The sequence below is a fragment of the Epithele typhae genome, assembly GCF_022376455.1.
Source record: "Epithele typhae strain CBS 203.58 chromosome Unknown BXZ73scaffold_13, whole genome shotgun sequence".
Classification (NCBI taxonomy): Eukaryota; Fungi; Basidiomycota; class Agaricomycetes; order Polyporales; family Epitheliaceae; genus Epithele; species Epithele typhae.
This window is the reverse complement of record NW_025954204.1, coordinates 79,457-98,731: the sequence shown is the minus strand read 5'-3', so window position 1 is coordinate 98,731 and position 19,275 is coordinate 79,457. Positions and strand designations below refer to the sequence as shown.

The 19,275-nt window shown below is 60.1% G+C and overlaps 4 protein-coding genes across 4 annotated transcripts; 3 read left to right on the top strand and 1 right to left on the bottom strand.

The window, feature by feature from the left end:
- Positions 1 to 1,071: 1,071 nt before the first annotated feature.
- BXZ73DRAFT_89076 (alcohol oxidase) lies at positions 1,072 to 3,245 on the top strand (the record flags this gene model as incomplete). Its single annotated transcript, XM_048025160.1, has 8 exons — positions 1,072 to 1,180; positions 1,246 to 1,509; positions 1,570 to 1,701; positions 1,761 to 1,812; positions 1,867 to 2,232; positions 2,292 to 2,370; positions 2,419 to 2,895; positions 2,979 to 3,245. 8 exons carry the CDS (start codon positions 1,072 to 1,074, stop codon positions 3,243 to 3,245), a joined length of 1,746 nt encoding a protein of 581 aa, XP_047879573.1.
- A 1,404-nt stretch (positions 3,246 to 4,649) lies between these two features.
- Positions 4,650 to 5,978, top strand: BXZ73DRAFT_44292 (uncharacterized protein; the record flags this gene model as incomplete). The annotated part of the gene is made up of 4 exons (XM_048019310.1): positions 4,650 to 4,889; positions 4,951 to 5,279; positions 5,335 to 5,441; positions 5,515 to 5,978. 4 exons carry the CDS (start codon positions 4,650 to 4,652, stop codon positions 5,976 to 5,978), a joined length of 1,140 nt encoding a protein of 379 aa, XP_047879572.1.
- Positions 5,979 to 8,762: 2,784 nt separating this feature from the next.
- Positions 8,763 to 11,919, top strand: BXZ73DRAFT_89075 (P-loop containing nucleoside triphosphate hydrolase protein; the record flags this gene model as incomplete). Its single annotated transcript, XM_048025159.1, has 20 exons — positions 8,763 to 9,151; positions 9,208 to 9,259; positions 9,315 to 9,395; positions 9,452 to 9,573; positions 9,642 to 9,706; positions 9,787 to 9,788; positions 9,854 to 10,027; positions 10,063 to 10,159; positions 10,243 to 10,278; positions 10,333 to 10,399; positions 10,452 to 10,472; positions 10,523 to 10,582; positions 10,633 to 10,801; positions 10,956 to 11,071; positions 11,134 to 11,175; positions 11,252 to 11,392; positions 11,450 to 11,546; positions 11,609 to 11,728; positions 11,779 to 11,838; positions 11,884 to 11,919. 20 exons carry the CDS (start codon positions 8,763 to 8,765, stop codon positions 11,917 to 11,919), a joined length of 1,947 nt encoding a protein of 648 aa, XP_047879571.1.
- Positions 11,920 to 14,102: 2,183 nt separating this feature from the next.
- On the bottom strand, positions 14,103 to 18,977 carry BXZ73DRAFT_99651 (P-loop containing nucleoside triphosphate hydrolase protein; the record flags this gene model as incomplete). The annotated part of the gene is made up of 11 exons (XM_048028075.1): positions 14,103 to 14,192; positions 14,279 to 14,497; positions 14,608 to 14,757; positions 14,821 to 15,649; positions 15,706 to 15,929; positions 15,986 to 16,396; positions 16,456 to 16,589; positions 16,671 to 16,968; positions 17,023 to 18,653; positions 18,720 to 18,822; positions 18,876 to 18,977. The coding sequence occupies 11 exons, from the start codon at positions 18,975 to 18,977 to the stop codon at positions 14,103 to 14,105; spliced, it is 4,191 nt and encodes a 1,396-aa protein (XP_047879570.1).
- Positions 18,978 to 19,275: the final 298 nt, after the last annotated feature.

Genomic DNA, 19,275 nt, shown 5'->3' with positions numbered 1-19,275 from the left:
GAACAGCTGCTGGGTAGGTTGTCCGTATAGACGAAGGATAAGTACTCGTCACAGTCAAGACGCGGTCACCGATCAGTAACAGTCACAAATAGTCACTCAATATTGGCGCTTACCGGCCAAGAACGCTGGCTCATGTCGACGAGTCGGCGTAGGTAAGTTATACCCCAAGACCTGCATTCGCATCGAGAACGACGACAAGCCGAGACTATTGCAACTGGGAAAAAACAACACCTCATTTCGACGCAGAAACATGCGACGGAGCGGCTCTCTGGGGTCCCTGTGGTAGACGTTCTGCTCATGATCATGGGGTTCTTGGCGTGCACTTCCTTCAGTAGCTAGTGCTCTGGCGGCAACGGCGTCCACATTTACGTGGCCCCAATAGAAAACGCACCGCAGTGGACTGCGATGCACGAGATGGTCTTCGACGGACAAGACTCGTACGACCCTGTACGAGCCCAGTGTCACTACCAGCAGCTATGGCGACACATGTTCCTCTTGAAGGCTCTCCTGTCAAGCGGCATCGTTGCCCACCTCATCACCGACGACCTGGACAATGGCCTTTCCGGGATGCGCAACAGGAGCTCCAAGCGCTTCGACATCAACAGTGAATCCTAGTTCACATGTCGCAGTACTAGAACGATATTAGTGTCCGGGTGCACCAGGGAGCGCGGGGCGACTAAATTGGGTGTGGGGCAGCCATGGTGCGTTGTACAGGCGCTGTTGGATCGGTGTGGTGCTCATAAGCCTTGGTATATAGCGGATGTTTCTGGCGTCGGGCAACCCAAGTCACAGGAGGACCTGCACTCGACAAACGCCCAGGTAGACGCGTCCATCTTCTCCAAGATCATTGGGTCACATGCCAGCTCCGTCGGTCGCCGTCGGGAAGAAGTGCGCGGAGTCGATGAAGGAGGCCAGCTGGAGGGGCTTTCCGCTGTGAGAGTCGCCTGGTTACCCATCCCGGCGCGCCAACCGTGCATCTTCTCCCACGGAGCCACCGACAAGCACAGAAGCTCGCGTGGCGCGTCTCTTTCCTCCTCATCCACCGTCACACCGCACGACGCAAACAGCTCCATGGCTCCCTCAGTATCAGAACATACCCCTCGTGAGGTGGGCACTCCGCTGCCCGTGGATCCACAAGTCCGCCCAGAAACCTACACATACGACTACATCATCGTGGGAGGTGCGTCCTCCTTCAGTTGTCCGTACTAAAGACGCGCGCCCCTGACGCAAGGGCTTGCCAACCAGGAGGGACTGCGGGATGCGTCGTCGCCTCGCGTCTGTCGGAAGACCAGAAAGTGTCCGTGCTCGTCATCGAGCAGGGCCCGGTCGACGACTCGTGGCTCTCCCGTGTCCCGCTCGCGTCGGGAAACATATACGAGGGCGAGCATCCGATGGCGCTACGGTGGTGGTCCGAGCCTCTTCGACATGCCAACAATCGCTTCCTCGAGATATTCCAGGGAAAGGCGCTGGGTGGCGCGTCCCGTGTGAGCGGCATGCTCTACACTCGCGGTGAGCCGTCGCTTCCCACGGATGATTGTGAGGACGTTTCGTGGCTGACGAGGCCGGAAGGTACTCCGGGTGACTACAACAGGTGGAAGGAGCTCGGGAACGAAGGGTGGGGCTACGACGACCTGCTCCCGTACTTTGTCAAGTCCGAAAAAACACACTCCCACCCGGCCTCTGCGTATAGGGGTAGAGAAGGTGGGCTGTCGCCGGGAGCATTGTCTTGGATCAAAAATGACGAACCTATGGCCACGCAGGTGTTTGGCAGAATAGGAACTTCGCCCACTCTCCGTACAAGGTGACCGACTAGTGAGCATTCCCACCCCTCCAAACATAGCTCGTTTCACTCACGTCGCCTCCCAGCGCCGACCGCGCGTGCCAGAAGCTCGGATTCCCACAGGTGCCAGATCCGAACGCGCCTAACGTCCCCGCGGCACACATCGCGGTCCTCGACTCGATGCAGGACGAAAAGTACAGGCGGAACTCGACCTTCCTCGCGTTCCTGCCCCCGCACGTCGCCCAGGAGCGCAAGGAGAGGCTAAAGATCTGCCCGAACTCGGTCGTGTGCCGCGTCGAACTCGCCAAGAGTGGGGGCGATGTGCGCGCGACGGGCGTCCACTTCGAGACGGCGAACCCGCGCAAGGCCGACGCGCAGTACGTCGCCAAGGCGAGGCGCGAGGTCATAGTCTGTGCTGGCGCGATGGGTTCCCCCCAGATCTTGATGTTGAGGTGGGCTATCCGTCCGGCTCGTTTATGGAAACTAGACTGACCTGTGGGCTCTCTGTTAGTGGACTTGGTCCGAAGGCCCATCTGGAGGACAAGGGCGTTGATGTTGTTCTCGACCTTCCCGCTGTTGGAAGCCATCTGGTGAGTTTCTGAAGACGTTCAACTCCCGTTGGCTGACCGTCCCCTCAGTCAGACCACATGGGCGTGCCCGTTGCGGTCGAGGTTCCGATCAAAGACTCGCTCCACCAGCTGGAAGTGAGCCCGCTCACCGCCGTCAAGGAGGTGCTCAAGTACGCCACAACGGGCCGCAGCGTGCTCGCGCGCCCGTTTCAGAACCTCTCCGCCTTCTTCCCCTCACGCCTCGTCGACCCCGCCTCCCACGCGGTCTCCCCGGGCCCCGACGGCGCCGCGGACCTCGACGCGCGCGTGCCCGCGAACCGCCCGGACATCGAGATGATGCTCCTCACGAACAACTGCGCCGACGTCGACACGCCCAAGGGCGTCGGCGTCTTCACGCTCGCCGTCGCGCTCGTGCGGCCGCGGTCCGAGGGCGCCGTGCGCCTCGCCACTGCGAACCCTCGCGTGCGCCCGGCCGTCGACCTCGGCTACCTCTCCGACCCCGCGGACTATGCGCCACTGCGGTCCGGGATCCGCCTCGCGCTGCGCGTGCTCGACGACATGCGCGCGCAGGGATACCCGATCAAACGCGGGCTGCAGCTCCCGCCCGAGCGGAAGAGGAGGCGGCGAAGGGGGGCGCGAGCGCGAGCAACGACGAGGCGCTCGATGCGTGGATCCGCGCGCACCTCCGCACGTTCTGCCACTTCACGTCGACGTGTCGGATGGGCGCGGAGGAGCGGGAGAGCGTCGTGGACGCGCAGCTCCGCGTGCACGGGGTGAAGGGGCTCCGTATCGCGGACACGTCTGTCTTCCCCGAGATCATTGGCGCGCACACGATGGCCCCCGCGGTCGCGGTCGCGGAGAAATGCGCGGACATGGTGAAGGCGGCGTGGGCTTGAGCCAGGAACCGTGACGACGAGCCTACGAGTTTGGGGTCGGGTGGGTGCTATTCGAGTGTTTGCAAGTGATAACGCGATCTCGACAGTGCGACAGCACATGCAAGGTTCGTATGTTGCAGATACAGGGAACGCTCATGGTCTGCACTTACCATGTTGGACGAGGTGGAGAAGGGTATTATGCGACACACGCTCAGATCACTCTGGGCACGGTGCCATCGCGGTTCGAAGTATATTTATTTCTGCTTTCCTTGGCGCACATCATCCACGACATTCTCAAGGTGGGGTTCAGAAGAAGCAATCCCGTAAGACCGAGAGCTGGTCTCGGAGGCAACATCCGCAGTGTCGCTCCATCACAAAAAAGGCGACTTCCCTCTCTCCCAAGGCGCAGCCGGTGAGAGCGACCTCATATTTCCGTCGCGACGTGCTCCGCTTACGTCAAAGGGTAGATGTTGTGGACGACTATGCAGTGCAGCGGGCGCTCGCATCACCGTTTGGAATAGCACAACTGTCTGAGAACGGTCGCAGTGCTCCCATACCATCCCACAGGGCTGATGCGCTCGTCCTTGCTGCCTTCTTCAAGAGGATGCTGCACAGTCTGCACCTTGCCGGCGGGATGACGGCATCTGTCGAGGCACCGACGAGAACCTATGCACCCTTCTCGTCGAACTCTTTGTCGCGAGACCCTCAGGCACAAAATCGACGAAGCTCCCACATACTGCCATGAGATGACAAGCGACCACGACTCCGGCGGCAAGATGGACGGGCATCACTGACGGGGAGACGTAAGCACTTGGGAACCATACTGCCAGAGGACCAATAACTGATGGTTATGCGTCATGCTCCAGGCTCGGAAGCAAGACCATCTATCCTTGCTCCCACCCCCTCGACCGAACTGGAGCACAGTCCATGCGCGCTCAGAAGGAGAGGAGCAGCGAATACCTGGGCGGCGAATTGGCAGCCGCAGACGGCCTGGGAAAGCGACGGATATATCAACATGGCCCCGTGCGAGCGAGTGGCTCAAGTGTGTCCTCGCGCCGCGATTTGGGAAGGCTTTTGGGCATGTCATCCAGATGATCGGCAGTTCTAGTCATCCTCTTGTCCATGGTTCATTGCTGTGACCGCGCACTTCCTGGGACACGCATCGTGCCTGCAACGTGCCTAGCACTCGTCAAAGAGAAGCTCAACATACCGCCGGCGCGTCGGATGGAAGCTTGGGGCACAAGAGCGCGCGCCAAGGTTTTTGCTCTTGACAGCTTCGCTCCTCAGCGGCTCGTAGGCCAATGGTCTGCAAGGAGGAGCGCCGAAGTATATATACCTCCGCTATTACCGGCTCCTCCAGCTTGCGACATCCAGACCCTCCGCCGACCCGTTCACCCCGCCTTCGCAGTCGTGCCCGCTACTCGGATGGCGTCCATAACGCACACGTTCGTCCCGCCGCCGCCTGGGCTGAACTACATCGTGGCGTTGGGACCGTCGGTGACGCTGCTCATGGTCGGGACCGTCTGTGCGTCAATGCTTATACCTATCACCGTCGGTCTCTTCCTCGTCTCGTCTCCATCCTTTCGACGGTCGCCGCTTTTCATCCTCAACGTGCTTTCGCTCTGCTTCGGTCTCATACTCGGGGTCCTGAACATTATCGAGCAAGTAAGCGCCCCGTTCGAACCATTCGGCCAGGAACGGCTCTTCTGACCAGAGACCATGGCAGGTCCGGGCAATTCTCGCCATGCCCGTAAACAATGCGTTCAACGTCGGCGCGGCCATCGCGCTCTTCCTCTGTCCGTTCTTCGCCGAGGGTGTGCTCATCCTCCGCGTCGTCGCCGTCTACCCGCCCGCGCAGCTCTCGTGGCCGAAGCGGGTCGCGATCTACGGCACGATCGCCGCGTTCAAGATCGCGAGGATAGGAAACTTCGTGCAGGCTACCGTGCAGCTTTGGGACTTCATGCAGAACAACCCCGACCCGGCCGCGGCGGCGCTTGTCGCCCAGGTGCAGCCGTGGCCGAAGGTGGAGTGGTTTCTGCAGACGTTTGACACCTCGTGCGTGCGTTCCTTCCTTCTGAGGGGAACCTCCGATCTCGAGCAAGCCGCATAGATTCGCTTCGATGCTCTTCCTCGCGCGGTTGCGCGTGGTGAGCTTCAGGCGGCCAGGCCAGGGAGGGCTGAACGTCAGCACCGGCACGTCGGCAAGCAGCTCCCGAGGTGCGTCTCGCCTTCCCTTTCCCACCCCGCACCCCGCACTCACCCGCCCCACATGTGGGTCCCCCGCGCGAAGGCTCCTACCTCTCGCGCCTCCGCCTCCTCTTCTGGATCGCGGCCTCCAACTTCGTCATCCCCGTGCTGCTCAACGTCGGGCAGCTCGTGGACCTCTACCTCGACCCGAACTTCCTCAACTACTCGTACATCTACTTCGTCAACGTGTACGTCGCCATCGTCGGCACGCTCCTCGCCACCATCTGGTGCTCCTCCACCGGCGAGGGCGAGGGCACCGGCGGGGCCCGGACGGCGCGTACGACGGCGTCGGGCGCCCGCGCGCATGGCGACGCTCACGCTGAGCATGCCGCACTTCGCGACCGCGAGCGAGATGTCGCGGACCGAGTCGGCGAGCAGCGCGGACGACGGGACGGGGCGCGGCAGCTGGGGCCCGGGTCCGAGAAGGACAAGGGCTTGGGGGATATGGTGTTCGAGATCGTGGCGGTGGATCGACTCGCGGACGTCGAGAAGGGGATCAAGGCCTGAAGCGGGCTCGGCGTCGGTCGCAGTACCTGTTGTATGTATATGAGTTATTGTTGTCCATCCGGTCCTCTAGACGAAGTTTAAGACATAAGGCGCGGGCAAGACGTGGCCGTAACGTATACGGTATCTCCGCCCGTTGATTGACAGGCGTCTGCAATGCGAGCACCCCGCACTCCGTCATACTCGAGAGGCGGTTAATGCGAATGCTATGTGGCGAGTCGCGACTCCTATTCCCATTGACTTGAAAAACACAACGGCGCGCCACAAGAAGGCGTTGGGATCGACACATGATTCAAGTACAAGGCTACAGGTCATATGTGGTGCGCAGGAGTCAAGGTCGGGGTCGGAGAGTACACTGAAACAGGTTGATGTTGGACCATCCGAAGAACTGGTGCGGCGATCGCGATGTTCGTCAGAATGACGGGGGCTCTGCACTGTACGGTCATATGAGAGCGAATGGTCAGCTGTAGAACACTAGAAGAAGGGGAAACTCACTCGCGTCGGCCAGATCGATCAGATCCTTCCGCGATGGTGAGCGCTGCGAACCCGGGTGGCAACAGCAGGCGAGGAGCAAGCTCCCACCGAATCGATGATGCGCTCAAAGAGACGCATATAATTGCCACCCGGGACGCCATCCCCAGGTGCGTTGCGGCGCAGTTGGCTTCCCTGCCGAAGCGGTACTAGTCCCGAGGGCCACGAAGAGGCCTGCGCCAGGAACGACCCCGCCGCGGCGAGCGCAGCAGAGGCCGACCCTTCCTCGGGGGGCTTCTTGATTCTGGGAGGCGACGTTCGTGGCGCTCCCCGATAACCGCTGCGAAAGAAAAGACGTGTTAAAGAAAGATATGTGCCGTGGCGGCGTGGGTGGGTTGTGGGGATGCATGCGCCGGGAGGCGTGTTCATGCACCCCCAAGGGTGGTTGGGGTGGTGGTCTGCAAGCTCAACGTGGTCAGAAACCGCCGCGCGCGCGACGAGGAATCACTTACTGTCTGTGACGGCGGCGCCCCAGGACGACTCGAGACGAGCGCGTCCGTACGTGCGAAGATAAGGGTGAAGCACGGGGCGCCGCGAGGGTGAGGAACCGAAGAGAGCGTTTGCCCACTCCGGTCGACACGCGATGCGTCACATTTGTGAACAACTTCACACGCGCGCCGGGGAGGCTGCACGCCAAAGAGTCAGCCTCGGAGCACGTGAAAACAAGGAGAGACTCACTGTCACGACCTCCTCCCCCGCAATGGCGACGCGACACCGAACGGTGACGAGCCCCTCCAACCCGCATCCTTCGCCCATGACAGTTCCCGGCGCGAGAGAGGGAGGAGCCCGGCCGCAAGGTGCGTACGTCGCCGCCCACCCCGCGGACCGTCGAGTCGACGGGTCCGGGAGGCGTTAGTCTTTGACCACATTGCGCTTCCCCGTCCCTTGGGTAGCCGTCTCCGACGGCCCCTCAAGCCCCGGACGCCGCACGAGGCAACACCCAGTGCCGGTTCAGGTACTCTCGTCTCGGCGCACCCCAAGGCAACCTCAGTCCCCTGTACCGACTCAAACGGAGGTCGACGTGCCGCCGCGCACTAGGGCGCGGACGACCAGGACACAGTCCGCGCGGCAAGCAGGCTTCCTTGATCACAGTCCGGAGCACATGGGTCTGGGATATGTACCCCCCTCCCCCTCCCGCCTGAGCGAGAGTGTATGGGGAAGGTTCGCATGCCGCCTGCCGAGAAGTCTGCTGTTTCCCATCTGTGGCGAGGGCGAGTGGCGCATGGCGAGAGACGAGAAGAGGAGAAGGGCGGGGACGTACACATTCCAGGGACAGCCAGACCTCCCACCACACTGTAGAAGAGACGGGGATGAGCGGGCGTGACGCGGGCGAGAAGAAGGGGAAGGCTCACCGATGGTGATGGTTCTGGGGCGAGAGCGAGTTCGGCGGGCAGGCGCGTTATATGGGACGGAGGCTGGCGGATTCAGACTCCGCTCCGTGAACCCGAGTAGCTGACCGGCAGTCTCGGCCTCTCCTGGTTGCTCTCGCCGGCGTGATTGTGGTCGGCCAAGGATCGATACCGGGCGGACCCGATCGCGAGCGTTGTGCTTCTAGTAGATGTGGGCGTCCACTGAAGATGAAGCACGTGGTAACCAAACGAGTGAGTCATACGGTGGCGGTTGTCTCTGGTACATAACTCGTGTTTTTTCTATGCAGGGCTTTTGGATCATCGTGTACGAGGCCAACTTGAGAACCACCAGAGGCACCGAGTGCTTTCGATCACAGATGCTTCGACAGCTGGGACTACCCGCAGAATGCTCATTCCAAGTTACTCACTTGTTATTTGCAATTTTAAAGCTACTGCATGTCTACAACACAGATTATGTGGACTCTTTCTCTTTCTTCTGATACTGGTCGCCGTTGTTCTGCGGAAGCAACCCAATACAAGGCTTGTTCAGCTCTCTGCATGTATTTGTAGAGACACCAACACGTACCGCATTAGTGCAGCCCCTCTATCAGAGGCGCAGAACCTGATGCGGTTCACTGCGGGACACGGTGACCGAATCTGGATGAAGACGGCTACAAGAGTAAGAAAGAGTTGGCAGTGAGGCTTGAGCGCGCCGCGGCCACCGAAGGGCCGATCGAGATCTTCGGCACGTGGCTGAACGCGCAATGAGTGAAGCGCCCGTGTGGCGGGACGCGTTTTCGGATCCGGGGAGGCAGGAAGCCCGTTCCGCGCGACCTCCCTCCGCCTCCCCACCCGCCCCGCCGCCAGTCCCCGCCTCTCCCTCTCCCCCCTCCCCCTCGCACCGACCATGCTCTCCGAAGAAGACATCGCCGAGGAGATCCGCAGCGCGCTCCCCGGCACGGAGGAGATCATCGTCCAGTACCTCTCCGGCTACCTCCTCGACCTCGACGACGCCGCAGAAGATGAAGACGTTCTCCAAGTCACCCGCGACATCCTCGAGTCCGCGATCGGCTCGTCGTCCAGCCACGCGAAGCGCGAGGAACTGGAGAAGCTCGTCTCCCGACTGGCGGACGTCCTCAAGGAGCCCTTGACGCGCCGCGAGGAGAAGAACCGTGCCGGGAAGGGATCGGGGCTCGTCAGACTGGACAAGGTCATGGATCTGAGCAAGGCGAACAACATGAGCTCCACGATTGCGTTTTCGGAGGGAGTGGACCTCGAGAGCATCAACAAGGGAAAGTGGGTAGTTCTGTCGCTTTGCGCGTCATGCTCGCGCGAGCCCCGGTATCTTCTAGGGCCTCCCGTGTCGATGTCAAAAAGCTCGAAAAGCAAGAAGCCAAGCTCAGGGTGAGTACCTTGCACGCTCTGCTGTGGACTGTGATGGTCATATGCGGGGTTGTAGGCCAAGATCGAGAAGCGAGCAAAGCGTACAGGGAACACCCTCTACGAGGGTTCCAAGCTGCTCGACCAGCACAGGAAACAGGTGCGCCATACGTTTTCGAGCCAGCGTTGCGAAGCATTCTGAGTGAGCCGCTGCAGGAAGCGTACGAAGAGATGTTCCTCAAGATCAACCCGCTGGACGCGGCTGCCGCGTCCAAGAACAAGTCAAAAGACATCCACCTCACCAACATCGACGTCAACTTTGGCTCCAACCGTATTCTGTGCGTCTCCCTCGCTCGCCACCCCTTGCACTGCGGAACATATGCCTGATACCCACTCGTGCGCACAGGTCCGGCGCCTCTCTCACGCTTCCCTCTGGGCGGCGTTACGGCCTCATCGGTCGGAACGGTGTCGGTAAATCACGCTCCTCCGACACATCGCGATGCGCGACGTCCCCATCCCTTCGCACATCACTATCCTCTTTGTCGAACAAGAGGTGAGTCCGCCCGCGCACCCATCCTCTTTGATTCACTCACAGATCATCCCGCCACGGGCGCTCAGATTGTCGGCGACGACACGCTCGCGATCGACTCCGTGCTCAAGGCCGATGTCTGGCGCGACACGCTCCTGCGCGAGGAGGCTTCGCTCAATGCGAGGCTCGCCGAGCTCGAAGGCGAGGGTGACGACAAGCGCTTCGAGGACGCGCGCGACGAGGCGCAATCGCGTCTGGTGGAAGTTCACGCACGCCTCGCGGACATGGAGGCGGAAAGCGGCCCGGCGCGGGCCGCGGCGCTCTCGCTGGTTTGGGATTCAGTGAGGAAGACCAGCAGCGGCAGACGCGCTCGTTCAGTGGTGGTTGGAGGATGCGTCTTGCGCTTGCTCGCGCGCTCTTTGTGAAGGTCAAGAGAACTCCTATGCTGTTTTTACGGGCGCTGACTCGTTTTACCCAGCCTGCCTATTGCTACTTGATGAGCCGTCCAACCATAGTGCGTCCCGCCTCCGCGAATGCCTGGTATATTTGAGGCTGACAATCACTATAGTCGATCTCAACGCTCTTGCATGGCTGGAAGACTACCTCCAAACATGGCCTGGCACTTTGCTCGTCGTGTAAGCTTTATGCCGCATGGATAAGTGTATCTCACTGACGCCCACCTTCCAGCTCTCACGACCGAGCATTCCTGTACGCTAGTCGTCCTACCTCCGGCCATTGACGCTAACCGTTCTCTTCAGCGACGCCGTCGCCACTGACATCGTTCACATGCATTCCGGTCGTCTGGACTACTATAAGGGGTGAGCCCTTTTTTTGCTGTCTTCTAACCCTTTCCTGATGTTGCTGCCAGTAACTTCACACAGTTCTATTCCACCAAGTCAGAGCGCGACCGCAACCTCCGGAAGGAGTACGAGACACAAATGGAGTACCGCAAGCACCTACAGGCTTTCATCGACCGTTGGCGGTACAACGCCAACCGCGCCGCACAAGCGCAGTCAAAGATCAAGATTCTCGAGAAGGTCCGTCCATCTGCACATCGCTTTATGTCGCTTGAAAAATTGACTGTGGGCTCGTTGTATAGTTGCCAGAGTTGGAACCACCAGAGGAGGAAGACACAGAGACGTTCAAGCTGCCGGAGACGGAGAAGATCTCACCGCCGGTGCTGCAGCTGAGCGAGTTACGTTCGGGTACACGCCCGACAAGATCTTGCTCAAGGGGCTCAACTTCGACGTCGGGCTCGATTCGCGGATCGCTGTCATCGGACCCAACGGTGCCGGAAAGTCTACGCTGTATGCCCATCAGTCTTTTCGTGGCGGGACCGGGCTGACAAATCTTGCGTGTCAATGTGTAGCATCAAGCTTCTCACCGGGGAGCTCAAGCCCATGGCGGCCACGTCACCAGAATGGCCGTCTCAGGATGTGAGTTCTGAAATGCAGTTGAGACCTGTCCGCATTGACGCCTTTTCGCAGTGGCTACTTCGCCCAGCACCACGTCGACAACCTCATCCCATCGATGTCGCCCGTGCAGTTCCTGGCCCACAAGTTCCCCGGCAAGACGGAACAGGAGTACCGCCAGCACCTGGGAAACTTCCAGATTAGCGGCATGACTGGGTAAGTTCTCCTCTGATTCATCTGTAATTTCATGCCCTCATCATCATTATGCTTTAGCCTGCAGTCGATTGGCACACTATCAGGAGGTCAGAAGTCGCGTGTGGCGTTCGCCGTGTTGTCGCTCCAGCGCCCGCACGTCTTGCTGCTGGATGAGGTCTGCACTGTCTTTCATTCGACGATCCGTGGTTTGGCACGCTCACGACGACGGTTTGGTAGCCTACTAACCACTTGGATATGGAGGGTCTCGACGCGCTCATGAACGCCATCGGTGCATGGAACGGTGGCGTAATTCTCATCTCCCACGACGAGCGGTTCATCACCTCCGTCGCTAACGAGGTCCGTCCCGTATCTATGCTGGATTATATGCGAACTTATCTTGTCGCTAGCTCTGGGTATGCGCGGACGGGACGGTGATGAAGTTCAAAGGCGACGTGCAGGCGTACAAGGTCGGTTGGCTCCCCTTCGCATGGACCGCGCTCACACCCGCACAGAGCCTTATTGTCAGCAACATCAAGGCAAAGCCGTAATCGGCCACGATTCCCATGGATTATTGGCTTAGCCGACTTCCGGTGTACTGTCATGTAAGAGTGGTGTACTATGTTGTATGACAAACGGCGCTTGGTGTGGATGTGGAGAGACGCCCGACGCCTGTCATCCGCCGCCGACAAGAGTCGTCAACATCGGTAGAGAGGTGAGTGGCCAGATTATTTGCATGATGCGGGCTGATGTTTCTGGGACTTTGCACAGGTAAATGAATAGGCAGTGGATCTGGACAATGACCTTCGGGCGCCGACGAGTTGCCCTTTGCGGAGGCATTGGGTGCCATGCCTCGGATATGAGCCCATCCCACGCCTGACAGGTATGTTTGATTCGGGGGCCGGTGCACGAACAAAGGAGCACAAGAGCCTCGCGGATGCCTGCAGGCAAGCGGCCTATTGTGACTTGTTTGCCCAGCTCACGTGACCTGTTTTCTCCACCGCCACTCGCCACGTCCACTCCGCAGCGCTTCCCAAGTCCCTCCCGCCTTCGCTCCCATATAAGCCCGTCCTCCCCGCACGCTGCACCCCTCCTCATCCCTCTCGCCTTTCCCTTGCATTTAGTCATACCTCTCACAGACCTTCCGGGGATTGTTCACGACTCTTCGGACCCTTACCGGAATTTTCGCGCTTGATTGGTCATCGCCCAGTTGCAGCAGTGGCGACCGCAACCCACCCTCCGATCTCCTCCGATAACGCACCTAAGGACCCACCACGACGCACGATGGGCCTCCCGTCCACGTCCTCGCACCACTCCCGCCTCACGATGAGCGCCAGAGCACGAACTACGTCCTCCCGCCGGTGGCCGTCGTCGTGCACAAAAGCAAAAGAAGACGCGCGCACGATACGATCTGAGCCGGTGGCGCGCAGGCTCTCGTCCTCGTCCGCGGCGAGCGCCCCGGGCTCGCCACTCGACATCCTCAGCTCCGTCGCCGCCGCGCTCGAGCCCACGCCGGCGATCCGTCAGATGACCGCCGGAGCCCGGCGGAGGACCCGCCCGGCTCACCTCCGAGTCCGCCTCGTCCGATACTGGGACGACGAGAGGTCGAAGGCGAGGACGAGGGTGAAGATGCCTCACCGAACCCGACGAAGACGCAGAGATGCTCGATTGCGACGACGACGACGACGACGACGACGCCGCCGCGGACACAGACGACGACTTCGACCTCGATGATGAGCCCGCAAACGGCGAACCGCGGTACAAGGTTCGTATCCGGTGTCCGGACCTTCCTTTCTTCCAGGTTTCTCGATAGCTCAACGGACTCCTTTGTTCCCTTGCTCCGCAGACAGGGGACCTGGTGCGGCTGTACGCCTCCGTCCGGACGCACGAGCTCTCGCAGCTCTACACGATCGCCGACCTCGCCGTCTTCCCGCCAAAGCTGGTGCGTGGCCCACCCCATCCGTCGCTCACGTCCACCCGCTGATCGTTCGTTTGCCCCCCTCCCTCCAGTGCCACGGCGGGACCACCTCTACCCCGTGCTCACCCAGGTGAAGCCCCGGGTGGTCGAGTACTACCCGACCTGCCTCATCGGCCCCTTGGACGACCGGCCTGTGCTGCGGCCCCGAAAGGGGCGACGCTGCTGATTCTCGCGTCCGTTCTTTGTGTGTGTGCCGCGTGTTCTGGACGCTGCACTGCCGCCGCCGAACATTCTGGAACTTTCCGCGGTGCCGCTCCGCTTTTTGTCGCTATCGTAAAAGCCCCTATTCTTCGTGTACTCATAGTGTAACACTCCTTCGCTGTACCAACGGATCCAATAGATCTTGCCCGCATTGAGTCTCAATGTGCATATCGAGCCTTTCGCGAATATTGTTGCTGTTGGGATCATAGTGGCGTGAAAAATTTCCATGTACGGCTGTCCTTGGAAACCGACTCCAACGGTTACTATATCGGGAGCGGTGTGTGCTGCGGTGGATCCTCGACGTCACACATACAACAGACAACATGGCACAAGACGTGCGTATTACAAAACGCTAGATCTAATAACTACAAGAATAATACTACAGAATCATGCGAGCACCAAAGCCAATCATAGCGACGAGGAGGAGAGGAGAAGTCCACGAAAGACGAACAGTGAGCGCGGTAGAAGGGGACGGGCACCATGGACACGAGGCTGCGCAACGGGGGACAATGGCCAGCCGGGAAAGGAGCGAAGGCACCACGGACCGCCCGGCAGCTACTCCTCGTCACTATTCGACATGTACTCGTCGTCGCTGATGATCGCCTTCCGGCTCCTGCTCCGCGGCGCCGCCGGCCGCTCGTCCTCCTCCATCGGGTGAGCGCCGAATCGTATCCGCCCGTCGAGCCTCCAGCGCCAGGCGCCGGCGGCGCGCCAGGGAGGCCGCTGCCGACGATGAGGCGGGCGAAGGCGGCATCCAACGTCTTCTCCATCTCGTCCGCGTCGACGTAGACCCAGGAACCCTCCTGGTTGTACGTGCGGGCGTTGTTGAACATGAGGCGCATGTCTTCGCGGAAGTCGAGCACGGACTTGTAGTAGCCGGACGAGACGCGCTTGCGAATCGTCGAGAGCGCGATTGGGTGCTGGATGAGGTGGTAGTAGTCGGGGTACTCCTAAGATATGTGATTTGTCGAAGCGTAGTGTAGGACAGGGTATAAGGGGAGGGGAGGGGGAACCAACGTCAGCGACGGCGCGACGGGTTTTTCGGTGCACGTTTACTGACCCTTCTGTCAGGGGGCTCCCTGAAAAGATCACTCCGTCTCCGACCGGTCTCATCTGCGCAGTTGACGACAGCCTTGTGGACTTCCGTCAAAGCCTTCTTCATCTTTTCTTTGAGCGGCGGCGGAATGTCCTGCTTGGTCTTGCGCCGTTTCTTCGCACGGTAAGACACACGGTCAGCGCCAAACGATGACCCGTTCCACGATATTCTACTCACCGAGTCGCGGTCGTCGTCGTCCTCCTCGAGTAACGGAGTCGTCGACTTGCCACCGCCACGCTTGCGCTTCGTGCTCGCTGGGGTCAGGACGTCGAGCTCGGACGCCTTGCCCTTGCCCTTCTTCTTCCGCCCGCGTGGCGTCTCGAAGTCCGGCGCAGGCGAGTTCGACTCCGTCTCGCGGACGGCCTTGGTCGCGGCCCGACGGTCCTTCTTCTCGCGCGCGCGCTCCGAGAGCTCCTGGATGTCCTCGCCGTCCTCGACCGCCATCGCCCACTGGTCGTCGCTGAGGCCGTCCGAGTAGTTGACGACCGTGCGCCGGCGGTGCCCGCGGCCCTCGACCTCATCCAACTCGTTCTCCTGCGTGAACGGCTCGTCCGTCCGGTAGCACTCCGGGAGCTCCTCGAGCTGCATGAGCGGTGGGGGCGGTTTGCCGCGGAAGCCCGCGCGCTTCCACGCCTCGAGCTGCTCGCGGGACCGCTGGACGTCGTACTCGTGGTACAGTATGGCCTCCTCGGGCGAGCGCGCGATGATCTCGTTGATCTCGTCGTCGTTCATGTCGCCCGCCTCCTCGTTCTCCTCCTCCTGGTCGGCCTCAAGGATAGAACGGAGGAACTCTTCTTGCTCTTCCTGAGTCGACTTATTGTCGAAGCGGCCGGCCTGGATGACCTTGTCGTCGATGTCGAGCTTGTAACGGGCGCGCTGGAACATGGCCTCTTCGACCGACTTCTCTGTGATGAACCGCAGGATACGGACGACCTTCGTTTGACCGATACGATGGGCACGATCTTGCGCCTGCAGATCAGCATGGGGGTTCCAGTCACTGTCGAAGCTAGAAAGAGACGAGTTAAGTACGTTGAATGACACGAGACACCAAACAGGACTTACATGACGACAGTATCGGCCGTTTGCAAGTTGAGACCGAGGCCACCGGCACGAGTGGAGAGGATAAACACCTTGTACTCGGAGTTGGGGGCGTTGAAGAGCTTCACGTGGCCCGCACGATCTTCGGTCTTCGTTCCACCGTCGAGACGGAGGTACTTCCAACCCATCATCTTGAGGAAGTCTTCCATGATATCCATGACCTTGGTCATCTGGAAGAAGATGAGGACCTATCACACACAACAAATCAGCATATGGTCCAGACAGCGAAGACAAGGACAATCACTCTGTGGTCCGTCATGAAAAACTTGGGCAGAACGCGTGCAAGCAGCTCGATCTTGCCCGACGACCGGATAATCTTGTCGTCGATCATCGAGCTCGGGTTCACCTTGTCCTCGACGCTCTCGAACAGGAACGGGTGCTGACAGATCTTCCGCAACTGCATGAGTTCATTGCTGAGACCCTTGACACCGGCGTTCTTGCCCTTCGCGTCCTTGCCGTCGGCGATCATCTTGTACTTCTTCATCTGCTTGTACAGCTGCGACTGCAGCGCGGACATGCGGACCTTGATGATCTTCTCGACCTTGTCCGGCAACTCGGACTCGACGTCGCGCTTGAGACGACGAAGAAGGAACGGACGGAGGACCTTGTGCAGACGCCGGATGATGAGTAGGGCCTCTTCTTCGTTCAGCTCAATCTTGTCGCCGGTGCCCGAGTTGGCGAAGGAGTGTTAAACCACTCGTCGAACGACTTGACCGAGTTGAAGACTTTGGGGAGCGCGAAGTTGAGAAGAGCCCAGAGCTCAGGAAGGTTGTTTTGCAATGGGGTACCAGTGAGGATAAGACGGTAGCGGAGTGGTAGTATTGAGTGAGGGTCTGCACCAGCTTGGACTGTGTGTTCTTCATTCGGTGGCCCTCGTCTGCCAGAGCGTAAGGCGGATGTAGGAACAATAATAAAGCAGTACTACTCACCGATAATCATATAGATCCACTTCATCCGGCTGAGGTGAATGCGGTCCTTGATGATATACTCGTACGTGGTGAGGACGACCTGGAAGTTGCCGGTCCTCAGGTCCGTCTGCATAAACTTGCGCTGCGTCGGGTTGCCCTTGTACGAGATAAGGCGCACGCTCGGGGCCCACTTCGCAAACTCGCCGGACCAGTTCGTCATGGTTGACAGAGGAACGATGACGAGATAGGGGCCGCGCTGCTTTTTGGACTCGATGAGGAAGGTGATCAGGGAGATTGTCTGAATCGTCTTGCCAAGACCCTGTCGAGGTATGTGTGAGCTTCACCGCAAGGTAGGAAGATACAACGGACGCACCATCTCGTCGGCCAAAATACCGTTGAGCTTGTTGTTGTACAAGCTAACCATCCACTGCAAACCTTTGACCTGGTACTCTTTGAGCGTACCACCTATCAAGATGCCGGGCTGCTGTGTGACCTTCTCTTTGATCCGGTGAGCGACGGAGTAGTAGTCGAGTTTGCCCTTCTCTTCCTCCATACCGAACGACTTCGCACCGAAGGTTTCCTCGCTGACGGGACCCTCCTCGCTTTCGAAAGTGACGTCCACGGTGTGACCTCCACCTTCCGCACGCTGTTGCTCGACGACTGCTTGCGCGAGACCGTCCAGGAAAGAGTCGGTCTGCTTGAGGAGGTGGGTGATACGTGTGTCCTTTGCTGTGTCGATGAGTCGCATGTAGGCCTCTTCATCGTCGTTCTTGAGAGCCTTGAGACGCTCCTTGGCGAGCCTCTCGATGCGACGCTGCTCCTCCTTCTCGGTGTGTGAATGGAACGACAGCACGGCGCGACCGAGGCGGGTGATGCGCTCCTGAGCGGAACGACCGACGGCGATGACTTCCTTGCCGTGATTGCAAATGACCTCCAGCTGCTCGATGTGCTTGCGTTTCGCGCGACGCTCGCGATCGGCCCTTTGTTTGCGCTCGGCGGCTTCGGTGAGACGGATGTCTCGAAGTTGTACCTTGCGGGTTCTTCGGAAGTCGGTACGGTTGAGAGGGAGAAGGGAGCCGTGCATGAGACGCTCTGCGACGGACGCACGAAGGGCGCGCTGCTTGTCGATGACGCGGAGAGACTTGAGCTCGATCAGAGCGCGAAGCTTGCCGTGGGTGTCGGCTGGGGGGTGCATGAATTGGTCGAGAGAGTGGATGTCGGCGTTCTCCTTCCCTTTCTCGTCGTCTAGGAGCATGCTGTCAAGACTGCCGTCGCCCATCATGGCGGGCATGGCCTCCAGTTCGCGCATGCGCTGTTCCATCCGCGAGTCGATGTATGCGTTGCGCTCCTCGAGCATCTGATGAGGATCAAGACCGACAGGCATGATGGAAGGGATGAGAAGGCGTTGCATGCGGGTGGCCCAGAGCGTGGGGTTGACGTTGGGGTCGCGCTTGAGGTGGGAGAAGGGGTTCAAGTAGGCGTTGTAGGGGTAAATACCTGACTTGATATCGTCCTCGAGGAAGGGACCCTTAGGAATCTTGTCTGGATCCACAGGCATCTCAATCTCCTCGTCCTTGACAGAATCCGTAGCGACTGGCTCAATCGCGGCATGCGAGTCGATGACACCGTTGACGGGGGCGCCGTTGACACTCTTGTGGACCTTGACGGCACTGTCGACGACGCGAGCATTGACGTCGGCGCCATGGAGCATCCCTTGAAGGTCGGATACGGTTTGGGCAGGCATCCGGATACCCTGCTGGATGTGGTCTGGGACGGGCATCCCGCGCGAGATAAGCTTGAAAGCTTGTATTTGCATGCGGAGGGTCTGAATCTGGTCGGTAGTGAAAGACACGGGAGTCTGGGATGGAGGAGGATAGGCTTGGGACGGGACAGGACCAGCGGAGAGAACGTTGCCGTTTGTTGCGGGAACGCCATTAGGGACGGGAGCGGGGGTGGATTGGCCGTTGACGGGGTTGGAGTGCATCAGGCCAGCTTGCCCTTGTCCTATTGGACAGGCGGCGGTCAGAGGGAGGAAGAGAGAAAGGGACACGGAGGAAATAGAGAACGCACGTTGTCGCTGTTGCTGCTGGACCCCCTCCAGAAACCTCATAATCTTGGCCAGCTCCTCATTGGTCTGCGGGGTGGCACCAGCGGAGCGGAGGGCATTCGCACGCTGGAAGAGGCGGATTCACGGATGCGCGGAGGAAAGGAAGTGGCTGAACGCACCATCATGAACGACTTCATGCGCTCCTGGATAGCCGCATTGTTGGAGGGGCCGGAAAACTGGGGGTTTGGGGCGAGTGACGGGGCGATGTTGGGCGCGGCCATGGCGGCGGCGCGGAATGGCGGGGGCAGGAGCGCGAGGACGGGGACGGGGAGGAAGGAACGCGAGGCGGGGAGTAGAGCGCGACGCGACCCGCGCAGATCTCGTGAGGAATCGTCCAGCAGAGCGGGCGACGCCCGCGACAAGTTGCGACTCGAGGCCCCCGTTGCTGACAAAGCATTTTCGCACCCCGCCTCACAACAGCATCACGTGGCCAGACGCGTCGCGCTCCCGGCGACTCATCCAGCCGCTCTCTCCGCCACCACCACCTCCTCCACTATGCCTGCTGAGCGCGCCGGGGTA